The sequence below is a fragment of the Sinocyclocheilus grahami genome, unplaced genomic scaffold (genome assembly GCF_001515645.1).
Source record: "Sinocyclocheilus grahami isolate Dianchi unplaced genomic scaffold, SAMN03320097.WGS_v1.1 scaffold200.1, whole genome shotgun sequence".
NCBI classification, from domain to species: domain Eukaryota; kingdom Metazoa; phylum Chordata; class Actinopteri; order Cypriniformes; family Cyprinidae; genus Sinocyclocheilus; species Sinocyclocheilus grahami.
The window spans coordinates 297,066-317,783 of record NW_015505379.1 but is presented as its reverse complement, the minus strand read 5'-3'; the positions used below and the strand labels follow the sequence as shown (position 1 = coordinate 317,783).

Below are 20,718 nucleotides of genomic sequence, written 5' to 3'. Positions count from 1 at the left end.
ATGATATCTCATGAATAATGAGCAGTAATAATTAGTGATTGGAGAATAATTATCTAAAGATAATAGTAAGCTCATTTTTCTCTGATTGTTAATTTATAGCTAAAGCTAATTTCCTCCCTTACACATACGTGCACACACATACACACACACCAAACAGATTAATGGCATTTTGAGATTATGGATTATTAGGAAATAGCCTATTTATGGATAATATGACGTGCATTTACAGTGAGAGCTAATGTTTCTCTCTCCCTGTCCCTCCCCACAGATGACCACTAATGGTGGACCCTCAAGGACAAGCGCTAAAGTGGATCAGGAACATGGAGTCCAAAAGGGTGAATATCTCACACACACACAGAGTTCATAGAATCCTTGTACTGAACACAGACTACATTATTTTGCCGTAAAGGTCTTGGTAATGAATACAGACATCAGAGCAGGACAGAAACTGAGACTGCCATGATTATTAGACGTTGTTAGATCTACTTCTCCGTGGAGAAAAACATAACCCACATTCAGTGCCAACATTACCTGCTCAGAGTCACGATGCCTCATCACATGACTCACCGTCTAATCCACAGACGAGCCGTTTTCAGAGCCCTTATTTAGAATACAAGAACTCCAAACTCAATCCTCCTGTGAGTTAGAAACTGCCTCCCATGTGAGGCAGCGTCTCCTCACCTGCTCTCCTTCAGCAGAATACACCTTCCATTTATCACTCCCTCTGAACACAGATGCACATTAATACACTCGCTCTGTGTCTCTGCACCAGGGCGGGGATGGTTTTGTTTGCTGAACGATAGATAGATAGATAGATAGATAGATAGATAGATAGATAGATAGATAGATAGATGTGATGTATAGATGGATATATGAATCGACGGACAGACACACACAGAAGGATAGATGGATGGATGGGCTGTCAGGTGTGTACAGAAGGACACATACTTTCGTTTCATCTCTCAGGATAATTTGCTGTTCAGCTTCAGCCTCTGTTCTTCGTCTCTCCCTCTGTCTGTGACCTTTTCCTCCTCTTTGCAGGTCTTTTCTCATCTGTAGTGGTGAGTGTCTGGAGCGACGAGTGCCATTCACACGCTACAGTTAAACGTTGACATTTACGAACAGTAACAAAATGACAGAGCCGAAGCCTCTTTTCTTCCTCCTCCAGCTTTTCTCTGTCTCTATCACATCCCATTTTCTTTCTTCGATGTCCATTTATCATTTTTGAATCATATTTATCCTCTCCGCTACCTTTCATTTTTTTCTTTTTAGTTGATGTCATTATTTTGTCCTCTGTGTGTCCTTCATGTTCTCTTCTAGTCTCATGTTGTCTCTCTCTCAGGGGTTGAAGGTAATTTTTTTGCAGATCCTGGAGAATGTAGTGCAGTTTGGTTCCCCGATTCTTTTATAGAACGTCCAAGAGGAACTAGATCCTTCACTGGCCCCCATCCTCAACAAGTCCCTCACACGAGTTGGTCAGTCCCCTCTATACACACACAAACAAACACACGACTCAACATTGGCTGATAACATTGCTTAGGTTCAAGTTTTGTATTTATACATATGTGTCTGTCAATAGCATTAAATAGATTTTTAGATGTTATAGAAGTGTAATTTACAGGTATAATGCAAAATTAATTTAAAGGTTGTTTTACATGAAAATTTATTTTTGTTAGAAATATATCTTTAAATCATACAAATCATGATGCAATAATTAAGTAAAATAGCAACAAAAAAAAAGTAAAATCTGGCAAGGTCAAACCTGGTAAGGTTGTAGGTTTAAATCACACAAGGAATGAGGAAAAATTGTATATATCTTCTGTGTGTTCTGCAGGTGGACGTTTCTTGTTAAGACTGGGAGATAAAGAAGTGGAATACAGTCCTGAATTCCATTTTTACAGGACCACCAAACTGTCCAATCCACATTACACTCCTGAAATCTCATCCAAAACCACCATCATCAACTTTGCTGTTAAAGAACAGGTCAGTGCGTATGTTAATGAACTTGTTCCCATGACAGAGGTCTTTGAGGATGAAACATAACTCTGTGTGCGTCAGGGTCTGGAGGCCCAGCTGCTGGGGATCGTGGTGAGGAAGGAGCGTCCTGAGCTGGAGGAACAGAAGGACTCTCTGGTGATCAGTATCGCCTCTGGCAAGAGGAAACTGCAGGAGCTGGAGGACGAGATCCTGCGGTGGGCGGCACACACGCTTGCACATGTCACAGCTCTGCATTAACACCTTTATAATAGTGCCACTAACACATCAGTCATTCTAATCAACAGTGTATTTATACTAGCAAGTCTCACATTTTGCACTCATCCATTTTGCTTGTGTGTGTGTACAGGTTGTTGAATGAGGCGTCCGGCTCCCTACTGGATGATGTTCAGCTGGTGAACACCCTGCAGACCTCCAAAGTCACGGCCACAGAGGTCGCAGAGCAACTGGAGATCAGCAAACTGACCGAGAGCCAAATCGATACCGCCAGAGAGGTGAGAGAGAAAGAGAGAGGGATGAGGGGGAGGTCAAGGAGAGAGAGATGGTGTGAGGGAGGGTGCTGAAAGGGTTGCCAGATTGGATTAAAGATTGCACCTCTGAATAAAGCAGAGAGATAAAAAGACTGCTGAGATGAGGATGTTGATAGCAAGAGAGGCATATAAAGCTGTAGACACCACTCTTTGTGTGTTTGTGTGTGTTCAGGCCTACCGCCCCTGCGCCCAGAGGGCGTCCATCCTGCTCTTTGTACTGAATGATCTGGGCTATATAGATCCAATGTATCAGTTCTCTTTGGATGCCTACATCAACCTGTTCAACCTGAGTATAGAGAGCAGCTCCCGCAGCCACAAACTGGAGGAGAGGATAAACAACCTCAACAGACACCACATTACGCCGTCTACACAAATTCACACACTCATACACATATATTTACAGAAGTGTTACTTTGTTAATGTGCTGTTTTTGGGGTATTTTCACTGTACTTTTGTCACTATTGTAGTTGTAACAAAAAAATTAAATAAAAAAACTATTACATATACTGTATATACTACCAATCAGTAAGATTTTTGAAAGAAGCCTCTTAAGCTCACCATAGCTCCATTTATTTGATCTAAAATACAATAAAAACAGTAATATTGTGAATTATTATTATAGTTTTAAAAAACTGTATATAAATAAAAATATTTCAATATGTAATCTATTATTTATTAAGCTGACTTTCAGAGTGATGTCAGAGTGTTTGATCTGTTTGCAGATACACCTGTTGAGGACTGTTTGAGTGTCACAAGCTCCTGTTCAGTTTCCACATTTGCGCCAAGATCCTGGAGGACATCCAGGAAGCTCAACTGATGAATACAGCTTTTTTCTACGGGGGGGGACTGGTGAGGGCTGCATGGGGGAGTGTGTTTGTGTGTGTGTGTGTGTACTGGTTCTGAAAGTGGATTATGGGAAAGGATTGTCTTGACTTGTTTAAAAATGAAAAAGTCCTCATGTTACATAAAGCATTCTGTGTGGTGTGTATGTGTGTGTTAGGTTCTGGATAAGGAGAAACAGATGGAAAAGCCCTGCTCTAGCTGGCTGTCGGACTCTAACTGGGACAACATAACTGAACTGGATAAACTGACTAATTTCCATGGACTCATGGCCTCGTTTGAGCAGTACCCTCAAGACTGGCACCTCTGGTACACCAATCCAGAACCAGAGAAAGCACTGCTTCCTGGTAATATGTCTGCATGTGTGTGTGGGTCAAGTTTTGCGTACATTGTGGGAACCTAATTTTAGGATATAGGGTTAGGTTTGGGTTAGGAATTTTACAATCAGAACAATTCTGGCTCCTTAATGGTTCAAACGATTTCTTCAGTACTTTCGAAGAAGAAAAAAAAAAAAAAAGATAAATAAGTTCCTTTACCTAATGATGAGAATATCAATAATAAAAAAAAATCCTATTCTTGCAAAAGGTGTGTTTGCACAAAGTTTACAGTGACAGAACTCATGATGTGTAACTCCATGTGATATAAACAATCAGTCAGTAACTTCACTGATTTTTGTGCCATGAGCCAAAGTAAAACATGTGTTTGATTCACTAAAAAGAATTGGCTCGTAAGAGTCATTAGTTTAAACGGGACATAACACACACAGTTTCGGCCAATCTCATGTTAATCTTGAGTACCATATATAGTAGTATTGCATCCTTCATATCTTCGAAGAGTCTTTAGTTTTATCAGATTTATAAAAGACAGATTCAGCTTTACGCTTCTCTCTGAAAACAGCCGAGCTCTTTGAGGTGTGCTATGGGCGGAGCTAAAGAGTCACAAGCACTTACGTGCCCATTGCCTACAAAACATAAATTTGATGCAGTTTTACTTACCGCCTGTGGTTCTAGCTCATGACTGGGGTTGAACTGGGCCTTGTTTATAAAACATTTGTCACCGAAATGACGGGAACAAACAATCACACTCGCAAAACTCCCGGAAACACAAACTTGTTTTCTCGGAAAAACAAACTGCATCCACGGTTCACGTAACTCTGGGTTCTTTGGGAAGCTGAACAAGGTTATCTTTCCCTCACAACCAAAAACACACTTCTTTGGAGACATTCTTCTCAAGCAAGTCCTGTGCAGTGCTGCTGACGACTTCCGTTGAATCCGTAACCTAAGTGTTTATTATAAATGATTTATCTGTGCACATTAACTTTAACAACGCCTCTCATTTACTTTGAATGGAGTGACGTCAAGCATTGCCGAAATGAATTGTGGGTCCGTTGCGTCGCGTTGGTCCGTTGCTTGCAGCAGAAGTTAAAAACTTTTCAAGCGCCAATGCATGCATCAGCCAATCAGAAGCGCTGACGCCGCGTGTGAATGTATCGTAATGATGCACGTTGATGGGCGTCCAAAACGTTTTTGAAAAGTAGCCTGGCAAGACTGATCTCCACAAGAACGCAAGTCCATTCTTTGTGTTCTTGGAATTGAGAAACAGCCTTGTTTTAAAAGCAACTTAACAATCACATGAAAAAACCCTGGTAACCACACATAATGCCCTAGCACCAGCAAACACAACTCACATTTTCTTCAGAAAATGTCAAATCTAATTTACTTTTACCAAATCTACTAAACAAACTCTTTCTCTTTGGCAGATCATTGGGTGTTCTTGGCTAATTGTCACCTCTCTCTCTCTCTTGGATGTGTGAGCTGGATAAGCTAGTAGATGAGTTAAAAGTCCAAGAATGTCATCCAGATTTCCGAGAAGGGTATAACTGCAGCCTGGAGATCTCCAAATGGGGGCGGAAACTCCAAAACGGGGTGGGAGCTCCAAAATAGGGCGTGGCTTCCTCCCATTGCCAGACAGGCACATGACACGCATGCACATTTTTTCCCCCTAATCCACTTAATTGCAAACTCCGCCCCACAGCTGATTCTAAAGATTGTATTGGTTGTGTCAATTAAAGAGTTGCTTTCCTACACTATGCTACAAAAATGCTAACCCCTAAACCTACCCCACACTTGACCCTAACCTTAACCAGTGAAATTGACTGCACTGCGGGATTGGCGCTGAATAGCGTGGTAAAGAAAGATGCAGTTCAGGAGATAAACAGTTGATAAGATTATGCGATATGAGATCGTTCCGTAACTCCCCAACCAGACCTCATGGGACAATGGCACCTTTTTAGTTACACCCAGCATCACTACCCCCTCCTACCCTGCGAATTTCGAGCCCCGGGATGCCCCCGTTGCTTAGAACAAAGCCATAGAGTAAAATCTTTCCCCTGCGCTGCGCTGGGATGGCTCGCGGGAGAGCTCGTGGGTGATTCCCATTTATATCATTATGCAGAGGTTCAAACTCCAGTCCGAACACCACTGGCCACGAGCTTTGGGCTCTGCTCTCATGGAGAATATTTATTTATATAGCATATTTTATTTTAAATGAACTAGAAATTGTTTAATTTATAAAGTTTTATTTTGAAATGTAAGTCAATAACTATTGGCTGGAGCCAGAGCCAATGGTGAAAGTCTTTGTGCGTGGAGACCCCGCCCCATTTTGGAGGTTCTGCCCACTTTTGGAGTTCACGCCACATTTTGGAGATCTCCGGTCTGCAGTTATATCTACTTGGGATTTCCGGCTGTGGCTAAGCTCCTCCCCTCACCCAGAATACCCCATTGCTATCCTGCAGACGGGCATCAAAATAACTACTGAGCCTCCCAGGGTACACACATACACACACTTCACACACTATAGTCAGATGTTTGAAATGGTGTGTGTTGTAATAAAAGTGGTCTTTGTGTGTGTGTGTGTGTGTGTGTGTGTGTGTGTGTGTGTGTGTGTGTGTGTGTGTGTGTGTGTGTGTGTTTGTTTGTGTTATTGTTTGTCTCTATAGGGGGTGAAGTGGAATATGAAGCGTCTCTATCAGCGGGTGTCTGAGTCTCAGTTCTCGCGCTGTTCGCGGCTGCTGCTGTACCGTAAGCTGCTCTTCACTCTCTGCTTCTTCCACAGCGTCATCCTGGAGAGGAAGATATAGTCTGATGTTTTGAGTGTTGTGTGTGGTTTTAAAAGAGGTTTTTGTGTGTGTGTGTGTGTGTGTGTGTGTGTGTGTGTGTGTGTGTGTGTGTGTGTGTGTGTGTGTGTGTTTGTTTGTGTTATTGTTTGTCTCTATAGGGGGTGAAGTGGAATATGAAGCGTCTCTATCAGCGGGTGTCTGAGTCTCAGTTCTCGCGCTGTTCGCGGCTGCTGCTGTACCGTAAGCTGCTCTTCACTCTCTGCTTCTTCCACAGCGTCATCCTGGAGAGGAAGAAGTTCCTACAGCTCGGCTGGAACATTGTCTACAGCTTCAATGACTCTGACTTTGAGGTAGAGAAGGAGAGACAAAGATGTGAATTGTCTGTATTTATACTGATTTCTGTGGTTCCCAAAGTAAGAAATTGCGTTTTCATATACATTTAAAGTACATTATTTCATGCATTTATTAGTATATTTATTTCATAGCTTCCACACAAACTCCACAAGGGTCTCTTATATCTTGCATTTGAAAATGCAATTTGTGCCAACCCTCTTCCCAAATAATAATTATGATTATGATTATTGGTATTAGATACTCTTTTTTTTTTTTTTATTTTGCAATACTGTAGTAGTAAAAAGCATGAAATTATGCACACAATGTCCTTCAAGAAAAAATCTTCAAAAGTCTTTATTCAGGCCATAAATTTACAAAAGTGCAAAAAGTAAAAAAAAAAAAAAAAAGTACACAGTGCAAAGACAAAAATTTTCCATCATCATCAGTTTCTGTGTATGGATTACACCCATGATCTCATTTATAGATATTTTACCATACTACTTCTAAAACACGTCAATAAAAAACAAAACAAAAAAACAACAAATTGTTTATCTAAATCATACAGTGATTTTTTTTTCTGACATGTTGGTGTTATATCTTTTACTTGGATGTTATAAGTTGCACTGAGTAAATACAGCTGGATAAAACAAAAACTGTGTCTGTCTTCATTTCAGGCTGCAAAGCAACAAAATGCGATTATTTTAAAGGAGGGTGATTCTTTTCTATACCCTATAAGCTGCATATTTAATAGCTATTGCCTATGGCTATGATATTATTATTGAAAAAACATGTTTTAAAAATATATCTTAAGATGGACTTATTCTGTGAACCTATATGCATTTCTGGCGATTTAATGGGTTTGTGAAGACTGATTGTTTACAGCAATTATTAATTTCTCTTTGTTTTTCAGGTGAGTGAGAATCTTCTGAGTCTTTATTTGGATGAGTATGAGGAAATCCCCTGGGACGCTCTCAAGTTCCTCATCGCTGGGATCAACTATGGAAGACATGTGACTGACGACTTGGACCGGCATCTGCTTACCACCTACATCAACCAGTATTTCTGTCTTGCTGTTATTGATACGCCCTTCTTTAAGTGAGTTAACACACACATACATAAACACATTTATGAAGTTGAATGGGGACATTTTTTTAAAATTAGTATCTAAATAAACCCCTAACCCTGCATCTTAATGAAAACTTTTAGCATTTTTAGATTAAAAACATGAGTTATTTAATTTATTATTATCCCTAAAGTAACGTTTTGGCGGATTTGCTTCACTTCTGGGGACAAATTTGTGACCAAACTTCAGCCTAGTAAATCCAACCACACTCACAGAATCTCTAATGTGTTCTCTGTTCGGTCCAAACACTGTACAGTGTCTTTAGTGTTTGTATGATCATCAAATCGTAGTCCAAATTTATGAACATTATGAAGAGATAGAGCGTCCCCATATGGCGAGACTGATTCCCTGGTTGCAAAAAAAAAACAAGAAAATCCCACACACTCTCATGGACAGATCTTCTCATTACTTGCTCACACACAAACTTTGCATTGAGTATATGTCAAGCCATCACACACACACACACACACACACACACACACCCTTTGATCCCTGACACCCCTCTTTACCCTGCTGTGACGATTCCCCTGTGTCCTCTTCAGCCGGTAAGTCTGCCGCCACAGTTCTGGTTTAATGAAGACCAACAGCTCCCCCATGGGGCCAAAAGTTGAATCTAGTAGCGTCTGGTGTTAAATGTGTTCCAGTTCTTCTGAGTCTGCTGGTCTTGCAGGACCCAGCAATACTGCATTCCTGGTTGGAACATCTGTTACTATAGCAACCACATCCTATAATTACCCTCAAACAGTGCCTCCATGGTGACTTGAGTGCATAGCAGAGACAGCCCTAAAGTTATAGGCAGTAGTAGAAATGAAATAGCATGGATTACTGGACTTGGAGGGTGAAATAGAAATTGCCAGTAATTACAGTATCTGTGAAGTTTTAGTGACAAACAGTTTAGCTACTATCAGTTATTTGATATGACCTGTAGATAAAAACTAAAGAATGTGTTATTTTGCGAATGTGTATGAAATTGCCCTACAGCTTTACATTTTTATGAGCCAATACAAGGATTGTTCACGGCAAGTCTGGCAATGTGACACAGAAATATAACATATTCATAAACCTTTGCAGATTTTTCTTTTGGCACACAATTTACAAATCCAATGCTAGAAAAAATATATATATATATTACTGTGCATATTTGCAAGCTTTAACAACTTTTTAGCACATTAAACTATTTAACAGTTCACACCAAATCCTTTAAATATCATGATTGGAACATTCACAAACTATTAATTGCAGCATTACTATCAACTAGTATGGTATCTATCTGAAACATGCTAGCAATGTGATGATACTTACCAGTAACTTCATAGCAACACTCTAGCAACCATCCAAACCAACCTAGCAACCACCCAGAATATCCTAGTAACACCCTAGCAACTGCCCTGAGTACCCTAGCAACCGCATAGCAACACCTTAGTAACCGCCCCGATTACCTTAGCAACCACATACCAACACATTAGCAACAACCCCAAGTACCCTAGCAACAACCTAGCAACCACTCTGGGTACCCTAGCAACCGCATAGCAACACCTTAGCAACCACCCTGAGTACCCAAGCAACCACATGGCAACACAAAAACATTCTAGCTTTTAAAACTTTTTCAAACTTTCTGGTTTGATTTTTGCAAGCCAACTTCAACGTTTGCCTTGAAAAACTTTTTTTTTTTATCCAGTTTATATACTATGGCAGGGTTCCTCAAATCTTGCCCTGGAGGGCCAATGTGCTGCAGAGTTTTGCTCCAACCCTGATCAAACTCAACTACCTGTTATTTTCTAATGATCCAGAAAACATTGATTAGCATACTCAGGTGTGTTTGATTAGGGTTAGAGCTAAACTCTGCAGGAAATTGGATCTCGTGGGCCAGATTTGAGGATCCCTGTACTATAGTATTTATTATAATTTGAATTAGGTTTTATATACAGTGTGTGTGTATATATATATATATATATATATATATATATATATATATATATATATATATAATTGTAATTATTTTCGTTGCTTGTTTTTTTATAAAATTTGTTAATAACTTTATTTAGCTTTTTTGCATTTCAGTTTTAGTAATTTTAGTGATTCAACTTAAACTTATTTTATTTCAGATTTCATTTATTCATGATGCCCGTGTGCCTCCTCTCTAGGAAATGGTAAGAGAGAACATCTATACACTACCATTAAAAAAAAAAAAGCAATTGTATTGTGAAATATTATTACAATTTAAAATAATTGCTTAAGTGTATATTTGTTCATATTTTAAAATGTAATTTATTCTTTGATGACAAAGCTGAATTTTCAGCAGCCATTCAGTGTCACATGATCCTTCACAAATCATTCTAATATGTTAATTTGGCGCTCAAGAAACATTTGTTGAGCCCAGAATATAAACGCAATTGCAAAGTTTCACATTAAATGTTTTCCCATAGAAAACCATTATAAAGAAAACACTAAACCATTTAGCGCATTGCGTTCATATTCCAAGCTCATCTGCTTGCCTGTATAAAGCACACATCATCAGTAAAGTGTATACTGAATTTGATGGCACTTTAAGTGTTTTCACATTAAACATTTTAGAATGTCGCTGTTTTTAATTGAAATATTGCAGCGGGTGTTTTATATGTATTGCAAATGGCCAAAACTTGCATTTTGTTCACATATCTTTGTTTTATCCTTTTGAGAGATTATCTAAATGTTTGTGGATTGGAAACAAATGGAAAATTGACAGGCTTGTGCTGCAGTTCCATGGATGTTTTTTTCACATTAAACATTTTAGAATGTCGCTGTTTTTAATTGAAATATTGCAGCGGGTGTTTTATATGTATTGCAAATGGCCAAAACTTGCATTTTGTTCACATATCTTTGTTTTATCCTTTTGAGAGATTATCTAAATGTTTGTGGATTGGAAACAAATGGAAAATTGACAGGCTTGTGCTGCAGTTCCATGGATGTTTTGCCCGCCAGGTCTTCGAGCCAGTCACGTGACTGAAAACTATGAATGCTTACAATTTGGCCAAAACAAATTATCTTAGAAGGTAACATATGCTCCCTCTGCTTCCTTTAAAATGCTATCTAGGTAAGCATCTCACTAGGTTTTGGAACAATTCTTCATAACTCTATGAATCACACACACCAGGTCATGTTGTAGTTGTAATACAGCCCTGCATGAGTGTGTGAAAGTGGGCTGTGAGGTCAGAGGTGTGTGTTCAGCGGAGAGCAACAGGAGTGTGTGAATGAATGGTTGAAAGGATTGCTCTGTGAAAGATGAGGTGAACAGAGCCGCATTTAGAGGATTAAACACACTCGTCTTGGGTTTAAACACTCTTTGTGTTTGTTATCGACGCTCATGCTCAATTCATGTCAAGAATGCACAGGCCTCGGTTTACAAGATGTGTTACTGATGCCCATGTGTGTGGGTTTAGGTCAACATGGACAGTCTTGTATGTTAGACCTTGTGTGATACAGTACAGCCTTACTATTCTGATGTAGATTTGTGTGTGTGTGTAGGCTTCTTGGTTCATTGCTAAGGGTAATTGGACTCAAATAAACTGAATAAACAAAACCATGTTTACTTCAGTAAGCGTATGGCCTATATACTGATCCAAATGCCAATCCATCCATCCCACTGTCTCGTTTTCTGTCTTTCTGCCCCTCTTTTACAAAATAAGTGGAAAGCATCCATTAAGACTTCCTCTCCAGCTGGGACTGTCCTTCTGCCGTCTGTGGTGCCTCATTACTGTCTGTCTCTTTTTCTCTTTCCTTCTCTCTCCATCCGTCAGCCTATCTTTAACACTGAACGCACAGTTCCTCTGTCTCTGTCCACTGTGTCCACTGTTATATTTTGGCTGTGACTCGTTGTATCTCTGCTGAGATGTATGACTTTCATTTGCCACTGACTCTCTCCTGCTGTTCTTCACTCATCATTTCACTTTTTTCTCCCATCTTGCTTTCTTTCATGCTCTTTATAACTGCTGGCTTGTGAGTGGTGACGGTGTCGGGCCTCATATGTCACTTTGACACTGTTGACATAACCCGTTGTGACCTTAAAGGCTATTAAAAGATAACACTCCCACCATTTATTGAATCTTGTGTTCTTTTTTCGCTGACCTGGGATCTGTGGTTTCCAATCTGTGGAAGCCCATTTCTGAGTAAAAATTATTAAAAAGGTAATTGTGGCTTTGTTTCTCAAAAGTAGGACTTTATATCTCACAATGTGTCTTCATTACATAGTTAGCTCCAGGCCTCCATATGATGCACCAAGGTAAATATATGTAATGGTGGAAAATTACTTTGATGTTATTCATGTTAGCTTATTGATTAATAAAATGTGACATTACAAGTATTAGTGACAGAACTAAATTAGCATTTTACAAATGCTTTTGTTCAAATAGCCCTTCTTATTTTCATAAGTACCACAAGTATAATTTTCCTTATTGAAAACAAAATAAGAGTGTATAACCTTCATTCTTTTGATGAACTTTGTGCAAACTTAGGTCCACACGTGCCAAATGAGTGTTATTTTAGTATAATTTACTTACATTTACTACTACTTAAAATTTTGAATAAGTTTTTATTTTTGTATTTTCAGTTTTAATAATTTTGTGTTCTTTTGATTAGGCTTTATTTCTATTTAGCATTTGTTTGTGTATTTTAGTCATTTTAATACTTCCATTTAAACTTATATTGTTTCAGTTAATTGCCAAACTTTGTCTTTAAACTGCCTAGTTAAGAAAATCAACATTGGACATCATACACTTGTTCCCACGATTGTGATTAATTTGTCAATACATTTATACCACCTCTGTGCTGCATTGTCGGAGCAAGGGTTTAGTTGATTATTTAGGGCACCCCATTTTCATGCACAGCTTCAATTTGGTGAGTGGGTGGTGGTAAAGTTTGGGAACTACTGCGCTTGAGTGCTAGATCAGATTAAAACATCAGCAGATACTCCATCAAAACCTTTTATCCTCATTTATAACACTCCGTGTTGTCCCAGTTTCAAAGGGTAAAAGCGACAACGTTTATTCTGCCTAGAAATATCTCAAAATGTTCTCATTCTCATGTCAGCGAGAACCTAAATGCATAACGGATTTTTTTTATGGCGCAGCGTGAAATTAAACTAATCATGCATTTGAAATGCTAATTCCTTTGGCACAAATCAAGTCCTTTGACTCATGTTTGATTTTTCTTTTTCTCTTTTTTTTATCAAAACCAAATATCTTTGTTCTTTGAACACCAAAAATAATATTGAAGGGTGAATAATTTCTTCAGTCCCATGAATTTGAGAAAACATTGCACCATACTGTTCTGCACCATCAGATTTATGTTAGTTTAATTGCTCAGTTTCAACTGGTTATGTAAGATTTGTTTAAAAATCGTTCAAGTCCAGATGTAATATTATATTCTGCAGTTCAGTCACTCAAGGTATTCTTCATGACAGACAGTAATGCATCTCATCCAAACCCGCATAAATTCTTCCTTTGTATCCTCCTCAATGGCCTTGAGCGACAGTTCTCATAAACCAGCTGAACTCTGCATTACACAATATTCAAAGAAAGGCCTTACTGTAAGCGGAGATAGATGTCACCAAGCTATTTTGTGCCATTTGAAGTTGATGTTATGCCCTTGACAAGATTTCATTCATCTGGTGTCAAGTTCCTGCTGAGAGCAAATACTGTTGTAGAACAGTAAGATAATTTTAATTACACCACTAAAAAAGACACGCATCAGTAATGAGACGCTCTCCATCCTTAGGCGTACCCATCTCTGAAGCCCTTGGCGTCTTGGACAAGGTACCTGTGCCAGCACGTGGAGCAGTTTGCTCGCTGGGCCCCTCCAACTGCTCACCCTCCTGTCCTCTTCTGGCTGTCTGGATTTACCTTCCCTACGGGCTTCCTCACCGCTGTACTGCAGAGCTTTGCACGCCAGAACAATGTGAGACTCGCACACTCATACAGTTAACAACACATCACGAGACTCGTACATGCTTAACAGAGTCTTAGCACACTCTCAGGACATCAGTGTCCTCTTATACTTACTCAGTCACACACACTAGAGAGCTCAGTCAGTGATATCCTACTATTCAAACGTTTGGTGTGAGGAAGTTGTTGTTGTTTTTTTCCCAGCAAGGACCAATTCAATTGATCAAAAGTGACAGTAAAAACTTTTACATTGTTACAAAATATTTCTATTTCAAAGAAATACTGTTTCGTAGCTTTATATTCATCAAAGAATACTGGTTTCCATAAAAAAATAAAAAATAAAGATTATCAGTGCTGTCTTCAGCACTGATAATAAGAAATGTTTTTTGAGTAGAAAATCAGCATATTATGAGAATGATTTCTAAAGCATCATGTGACACTGAAGACTGTTGTAAATGCTGCTAAAAATCAAGCGGGGGGGGGGGTCGCTGCTCTCCCTGCTCTCATCCATGCTAGGCTGCATGGATGTGCAGGGAAGTTCTTGCCCAGAACAGAACCATACCGCCAATCCAAACTGTATGCTAATTGTCAGTCATCTTTGACGATAGTGGTCCTGACAGATATTCAGTTATGTCATCACAGAAATAAATACAAATTGTAAATACATTCAAATGCAAAACAGTCATTTTAAATTGTAATTGTATTTCACAATATTACTGTTTTACTGTATTTTTGATCAAATAAATCTAGCCTTGGTGAGCATAAGACACTTGTTAACAATATCTTACTGACCCCAAACTTTTGAATGGTAGTATACTGTAACTATCTAAAGTAACTAGGTAACTATCTGAACCAGATTCAGAATCTGTGTAATGAAAGTCAGTGGGGTCCAAAACAACATTGAACCCCACTGACTTTCACTGTATGGTCAAAACAACAATGCAACATTTAAAAAAATATCGTCTTTTGTACATAAACAATTATTTTAAAGTAAATAATGATTTTTGGGCGAACTATCCCTTTAAAAAAATTACAGAATCATGGCAGAAACAAATTCCTATTGTAACTGTGAATGTTAACTGTACAATTAATTTCCATGCATTCCATGCCACAAAATGCAGTACAACTCATTCAGCCGGATTATGAGGCAACAGGCTTGTGTCTGAGCAATAGTCCCCATCATTCTCTGTAGAAGCACAAGAATGATAAAATACACACAGATAAAGCATCAATTACACACCTAATGTCAGTCTTCTGCGCTTCATTTTGGTGCTCCAGCCTCTAAAACATCTTCCTGGGGATTTAAAGAGAGAGAAAGAAGTATGAAATTGCTCTGTTCATTTTATTCTGAACAAAATCAATTCAGTGCACATCACTTCATAATTACGATTTCCAAACTCACAAATGGAAACTTGCCAAGAGGATTTTTTTTTTTATAAATGCTGCATTATATTTCTCATATGGACTTCAGACAGCAAACCAATGGTCTATAATTCATTTGAGTACATGCACGGTAACACATTTTTACCGCATTACATTCACTGACACTTTGCATTCACATTCACTTACTCACACATTCTGCAGGGGACGCAGCACATTCCTACTCCATTACCCTTTCTAATGCCCCAGTGATGGTGTTTATTCTCGGTTCCTTTTGGGATCTACAAACAGGAGTTCTCAAACGCTCCCCCAAAATCACACTCTGCTCAGTTCAGGCTTCAGGAGCACAGCAGCAAAATGAGCTGCATCTTATGATCAAGAGACACCTGCGACACTTCGGGGCAGCCAATTCTGCAGCAAATGGCCTGAAAAACAAATGTCCTAATGTGTAATGTCCCCACAAACCGACAGGTGGCTAGTAAGAACTGAGGATACACTTAAAGTGGCCAGATCTTGGCAGCACTGTGTATGTATGTGTGTGTGTGTACATGTTTTTTCTATCCTGGTGGGGACTTAAACCTGAATACACACCGACTCGTGTAACCGTGGGGACCTAAATTGAGGTCCCCATAGGGAAACAAGCTTTTTTTTCTGCTGGCAGTGATTCTGATATCAGCATTGTGTTTGCTGTGTAGGTGTCTGTAGACACTCTATCCTGGGAGTTCACTGTCAACACTATGGATGACAAGAATCTGCTTTTCCCTCCCAAGGTGAGTAACTGCTGCCATCCGCTGTCCATTAGGAGCTGATGCACATGATATTTGCATCTCTCTCAGTCTTGCTCGTTCACTCACTCTCTCTCTCTCTTTCCCTCTCTGTCACTACTCATGTGGCATGCCTCCAAAGCAGAAAAACAGCCCATGCCAGGGATCTATGTTAACATTTGTAATTTTCCCTTTAGTTGTTTAGTAGTTTTTGTGGGCACAGTCAAATATTTTCTTGACTATTGTTAGTAGTTCATAAAGGGCACCTATTATACGCCTTTCTACAAGATTTGTACAAGTCTCAGGTGCCCACTAATATTTAGTGGTAGCTTATCAGTGGTGACTGTCAATTAATGTACATATGGCAAAAATGTACGGAAAAATCAATTAAAGTCGTAATAAAACAGACGATGAACACTATTAACAGCAATTATTATATGATGCAATCAAACTTATAGCAAAATGTGGTAGTTCTGTATGTTGTTTCAGGGTTGGCATCATCTGAGGTCCTCTGAGGGGTTGGCATTCCCGTATTTTCTAATAATATTACCAAGGGGCAACATGTATATCGAAAATAGCAGAGGACCTAGGACAGATCCTTGGGGCACTCCATATTTTACTGGTGATAATTGAGATGACTCCCCATTTAAATGAACAAGGTGGTAGCGATCGGACAGGTAGGATCTAAACCATCTTAAAGCCTGCCCTTGAATACCTGTATAGTTTTGTAATCGATCTAGGAGTATGTCATGATCTATGGTGTGTGTGTGTGTGTGTGTGTTTGGGCAGATATGTACTCCTGTCCCTGCTACTACTACCCTGTGCGGTCCGGCGGTAGTGGTCGCCCGTCATTTGTGGTGGCAGTTGATCTGAAGTCTGGAGCTGTGCCTTATGATCACTGGATCAAGAGAGGAACCGCTCTGCTCATGAGCCTTGATAACTAAACACACTCACACACACACTTTCAGTGACACTTAACTAACACTCCATATCTAATTTTATACAATGCACAACAGAGCACAAGCACAAGTAAATTTAATTTAAGGAGATAATTTAATATGTGCTAAATCCAAGAGCTGAAATGAAAACACAGGCAATTTGTTACATTTTATGAACTTGAGGAATTGTGAATTCATTTAAATGTTTAATAAAACATTTTCACATTCAGTGTTGTTGTAAATTGTCCAGACATAACAAAATTAACAACCAATAATTTCACTTGATGGGACAATCATCATGAAATTAAGTAAATGCCTGCAGGATGTCAGCAAGATGCTGTGTATCGAATTTTGTGAGAATCGGTCACAAGGTGGCACTACAATTGACTTGTTGCTTAGATCTCTGAAATGAACTGAACTGGAATATAAGTTCTTCTTTCTTCTGAGTCTTTGAATGTGTAGTTTTATTTATTCATTTGTGACCCTGGACCACAAAACCAGTCATAAGGGTCAATAAATAAATAATCTTTCCATTGATGTATGGTTTGTTAGGATAGGACAATATTTGACCGAGCTACAACTATTTGAAAATCTGGAATCTGAGGGTGCAAAAAAAATCTGAATATTGAGAAAATCACCTTTAAAGTTGTCCAAATGAAGTTCATAGCAATGCATATTACTAATCAAAAATTAAGTTGAAATATATTTACAGTAGGAAATTTACAAAATATCTTCATGGAACATGATCTTTACTTAATATTATAATGATTTTTGGCATAAAAGAAAAATCCATAATTTTGACCCATACAATGTATTTTTGGCTATTGCTACAAATATACCCAAGCGACTTAAGACTAGTTTTGTGCTCCAGGGTCACATTTATTAATTCATATTTTCAGTGACAATTTTCTACCATTTAATTTTTTAGAGGAACCTGCCTTTTTCTCTTTTTAAAAATGTTTTTGTTCTAAGCCATTTGTTTTGCTTCAAATAGAATTTGGTTTGTAGCATCTGATGTTCGTGGCAGATATGCACTAATGCATTTATGGTAAACATACTGTACAGCAATATTCAAAACCACGAACGACAGTGCAATGTAATAAGTTGGCATCATATAGTCTTAAAATATAAACATATTTGCCCTACAGTTAAAAAGTTTGGGTAAGATTGTTGTTTGTTTGTTTGTTTTTTGAAAGAATTCTCTTATGCTCACCAAGGCTTCATTTGTTGATCAAAAGCTTATTGTTTGTGAAATATTGATGCAATTTAAGGTAACTATTTTCCATTTTAAATCATGTATTTGTTTATTTTTCCTGTGATGGCAAAGCTGAATTTTTAGCAGCTGTTAATCACAATCCTTCTGAAATCATTCTAATATGCAGATTTGGTGCTTAAGAAACATTTCTTATTGTTATCGATGCTGAAAACAGTTGTGCTGCTTAATATTTTTTTTTTTTTGTGGAAACCATGATACTATTTTCAGGATTCTTTGATGAATAAAAAGTTCAAAAGTACAACATTTTGTTCTATAGAGGCTTCAACATATATGAAGTAATGGTAATAAGTAAAACGTTGGAAGGATTGGCTATTTTGTATGATATAGAAGGGTGCTCTTGAAAGAATGAGGAGGTGAAGCCACAATCTAATCCTGTTTCCCAGTAGGTTTGTGCTTACAGACCTGTTGCTGTGACAACAACTCTGAGATGAACCGAACAATCCAGGATTGTGTCAAATCAGCAAATCCAGCTAACTCAGTTGAGTTCACATGTCAAATTTCTAGAAATAGAGGACACTGTCATTTCAGAAAATTCGCAAAATTGTGCAACTGTGATCCAATTAGTTGACATTTACCGCCAAACCATCTGTATCCACAGGAATTATTCCTTCAAATCTGACAACTGTGGTCATTCACTCCACTTTTCCAGTCAGATTGGACCTTGATGATTGACGTATACGGCTATATTTGTTCTTTAGAGCCGGAGGGGGGAGAGGAGCGGCAATCTTCTCAGGACACTCAGAAGATTGAAGGAAATTCTTGGAAGAAGAGAACAAGAGAGCAGAGAAACTGGAACAGAAGAATAGTTCTGAGGGAAGGAGAGAGAGAGAGAAAGCAAGAGTGAGGGTGGCCTCCGTGTAAGGCTGCATTCACTCTGCCATCCTCTTCTGAAAGAGCCAGACTTGCTCAGACTGTAAGGAGCTCTTTATTCAGCCACAGGTCTGTGTCTCTGTACCTCTAACTGGTTGTTGGGGTGCTCATAGCAACATGTCTAATTCACATTCAAATTGGCCTCCAAGGCGCCATTGTGTTCTTTTAGAGTACTTCAGATTTTTTTTTTTCGTAAAAAAATGTAAGTTAAAAAGAGGAAGGGAGAGAAAGACATCTTTTGAGTCGCAAAAAGGAGGATGAAGTCCCCAGGGTTTATTTATCACCCCAATGTTCCCACCTAAGACCCACTGAGACTGTGAGAGGGGTCGTTTCACAAGAAACAACTGGCATTTCCTCGCATGAATCTGACACTTGTTGCTCCGGGGCGGCTCGTGGAGAGATGCAAAAGCATGAATGTAAAATCTGGACCGTCTGAGTTCTGTCCAGATTTCTGTACCCTCCTCTCAGACACCAGATGAGAACTTAATAATGATCTGGAAGCACCAGCTGAGGACAGGTGGACAATCTGATTTGCCTTTTGAGTGATTTGGGTCCCTTGGGGACACCAGTCCCGAGTCTTGCTACATTTGAACCGACATAATTGAGTTAGCTCTTCTCTGTATAATATTGCATCAAACGTGCTCCATCTGTGTATTCAATTATGGCAGTAAAGCACCGACCACAGACATTCCAGGAATATACTGAAAACACCCCCCCACACACATGGCCCTCAACTCATCAACTGTTGAAACAATGCCCACCTGTGATCTTTGAATTACATTTGACCCACAAAACATTCAATTAAAAGTATTAACATTAAAATTCATTGAACATTAAAATAACATTGAAATGTTTGGTCCCAAACAAATCTGGTCCCAAACTTATAGTGCAAAATGTTGTTTATAAATAGGAAATTATTATTACTATTAATTTTGACAGAAGATTCCTATGTTCACCAGGGCTATACATTTATTTAATAAAAATACAGTTTAGTCAAAAATAAGTGATAAACTCGTCCATCCGGGTGGTTTAAAGACACCCTAATGAGAAAAGAGAGAAAATCTTGTCCCAAACTGCATTATGCACAAACAAGTTTATAAATAATGCATTAATAATAATAATTTTATATCAATTGTACATTCTTGAGAAACATTTCAAATAAATGCACAGGATGTCCTTTTTTTTAACTTCAGGCATTTCATAGTATCTAATGTATTTTATAATGAATTTAACCATATTTCACAAATAAATTACCAGTTTTATAGAAGCAGTCAATATTATTGACCCATATTTTTGCACACCGGCAACAAATCCATTCATTCAGTTTGTTGTACTACTAAAAGTGCTGTAGTTTTTTTTTGTTTTTTTCCTGATAGAAAATAGCCCCAGGTTAAATTCTTATGGAGAACAGAATGAGGAGCTAGAAATTGTCAAATATTTTTGAGTCCGATTTGAAAAATGTTTCTATTAAAAGCTATAATCTATTTTAAGATGAATAGCCCATGGCAGGTTCACCCAATATGGTATAATGTAGTTATTTTCTAAAAACTTATATATATAACTTATTTTTATTTTTAGACACTGGACAATGTCACAAACACTGATTCAGGTATAAACGTTTCTTGTATTAAAT

The 20,718-nt window shown here is 38.5% G+C and overlaps 1 protein-coding gene across 1 annotated transcript in view; it reads left to right on the top strand.

The window, feature by feature from the left end:
- Window positions 1-17,090, top strand: part of LOC107595322 (dynein heavy chain 2, axonemal) — a 165,735-nt gene extending 148,645 nt beyond the window's left edge. The window contains 17 exon segments of the mRNA XM_016285691.1: window positions 1,343-1,475; window positions 1,835-1,983; window positions 2,059-2,192; window positions 2,345-2,489; window positions 2,698-2,888; window positions 3,230-3,374; window positions 3,526-3,756; window positions 3,967-3,991; window positions 5,125-5,153; window positions 5,156-5,223; window positions 6,099-6,192; window positions 6,642-6,833; window positions 7,727-7,912; window positions 10,045-10,089; window positions 13,691-13,870; window positions 15,933-16,007; window positions 16,791-17,090. Coding sequence (XP_016141177.1) covers window positions 1,343-1,475; window positions 1,835-1,983; window positions 2,059-2,192; window positions 2,345-2,489; window positions 2,698-2,888; window positions 3,230-3,374; window positions 3,526-3,756; window positions 3,967-3,991; window positions 5,125-5,153; window positions 5,156-5,223; window positions 6,099-6,192; window positions 6,642-6,833; window positions 7,727-7,912; window positions 10,045-10,089; window positions 13,691-13,870; window positions 15,933-16,007; window positions 16,791-16,874 — 2,106 coding nt within the window. The 3' untranslated portion in view covers window positions 16,875-17,090.
- Window positions 17,091-20,718: the final 3,628 nt, after the last annotated feature.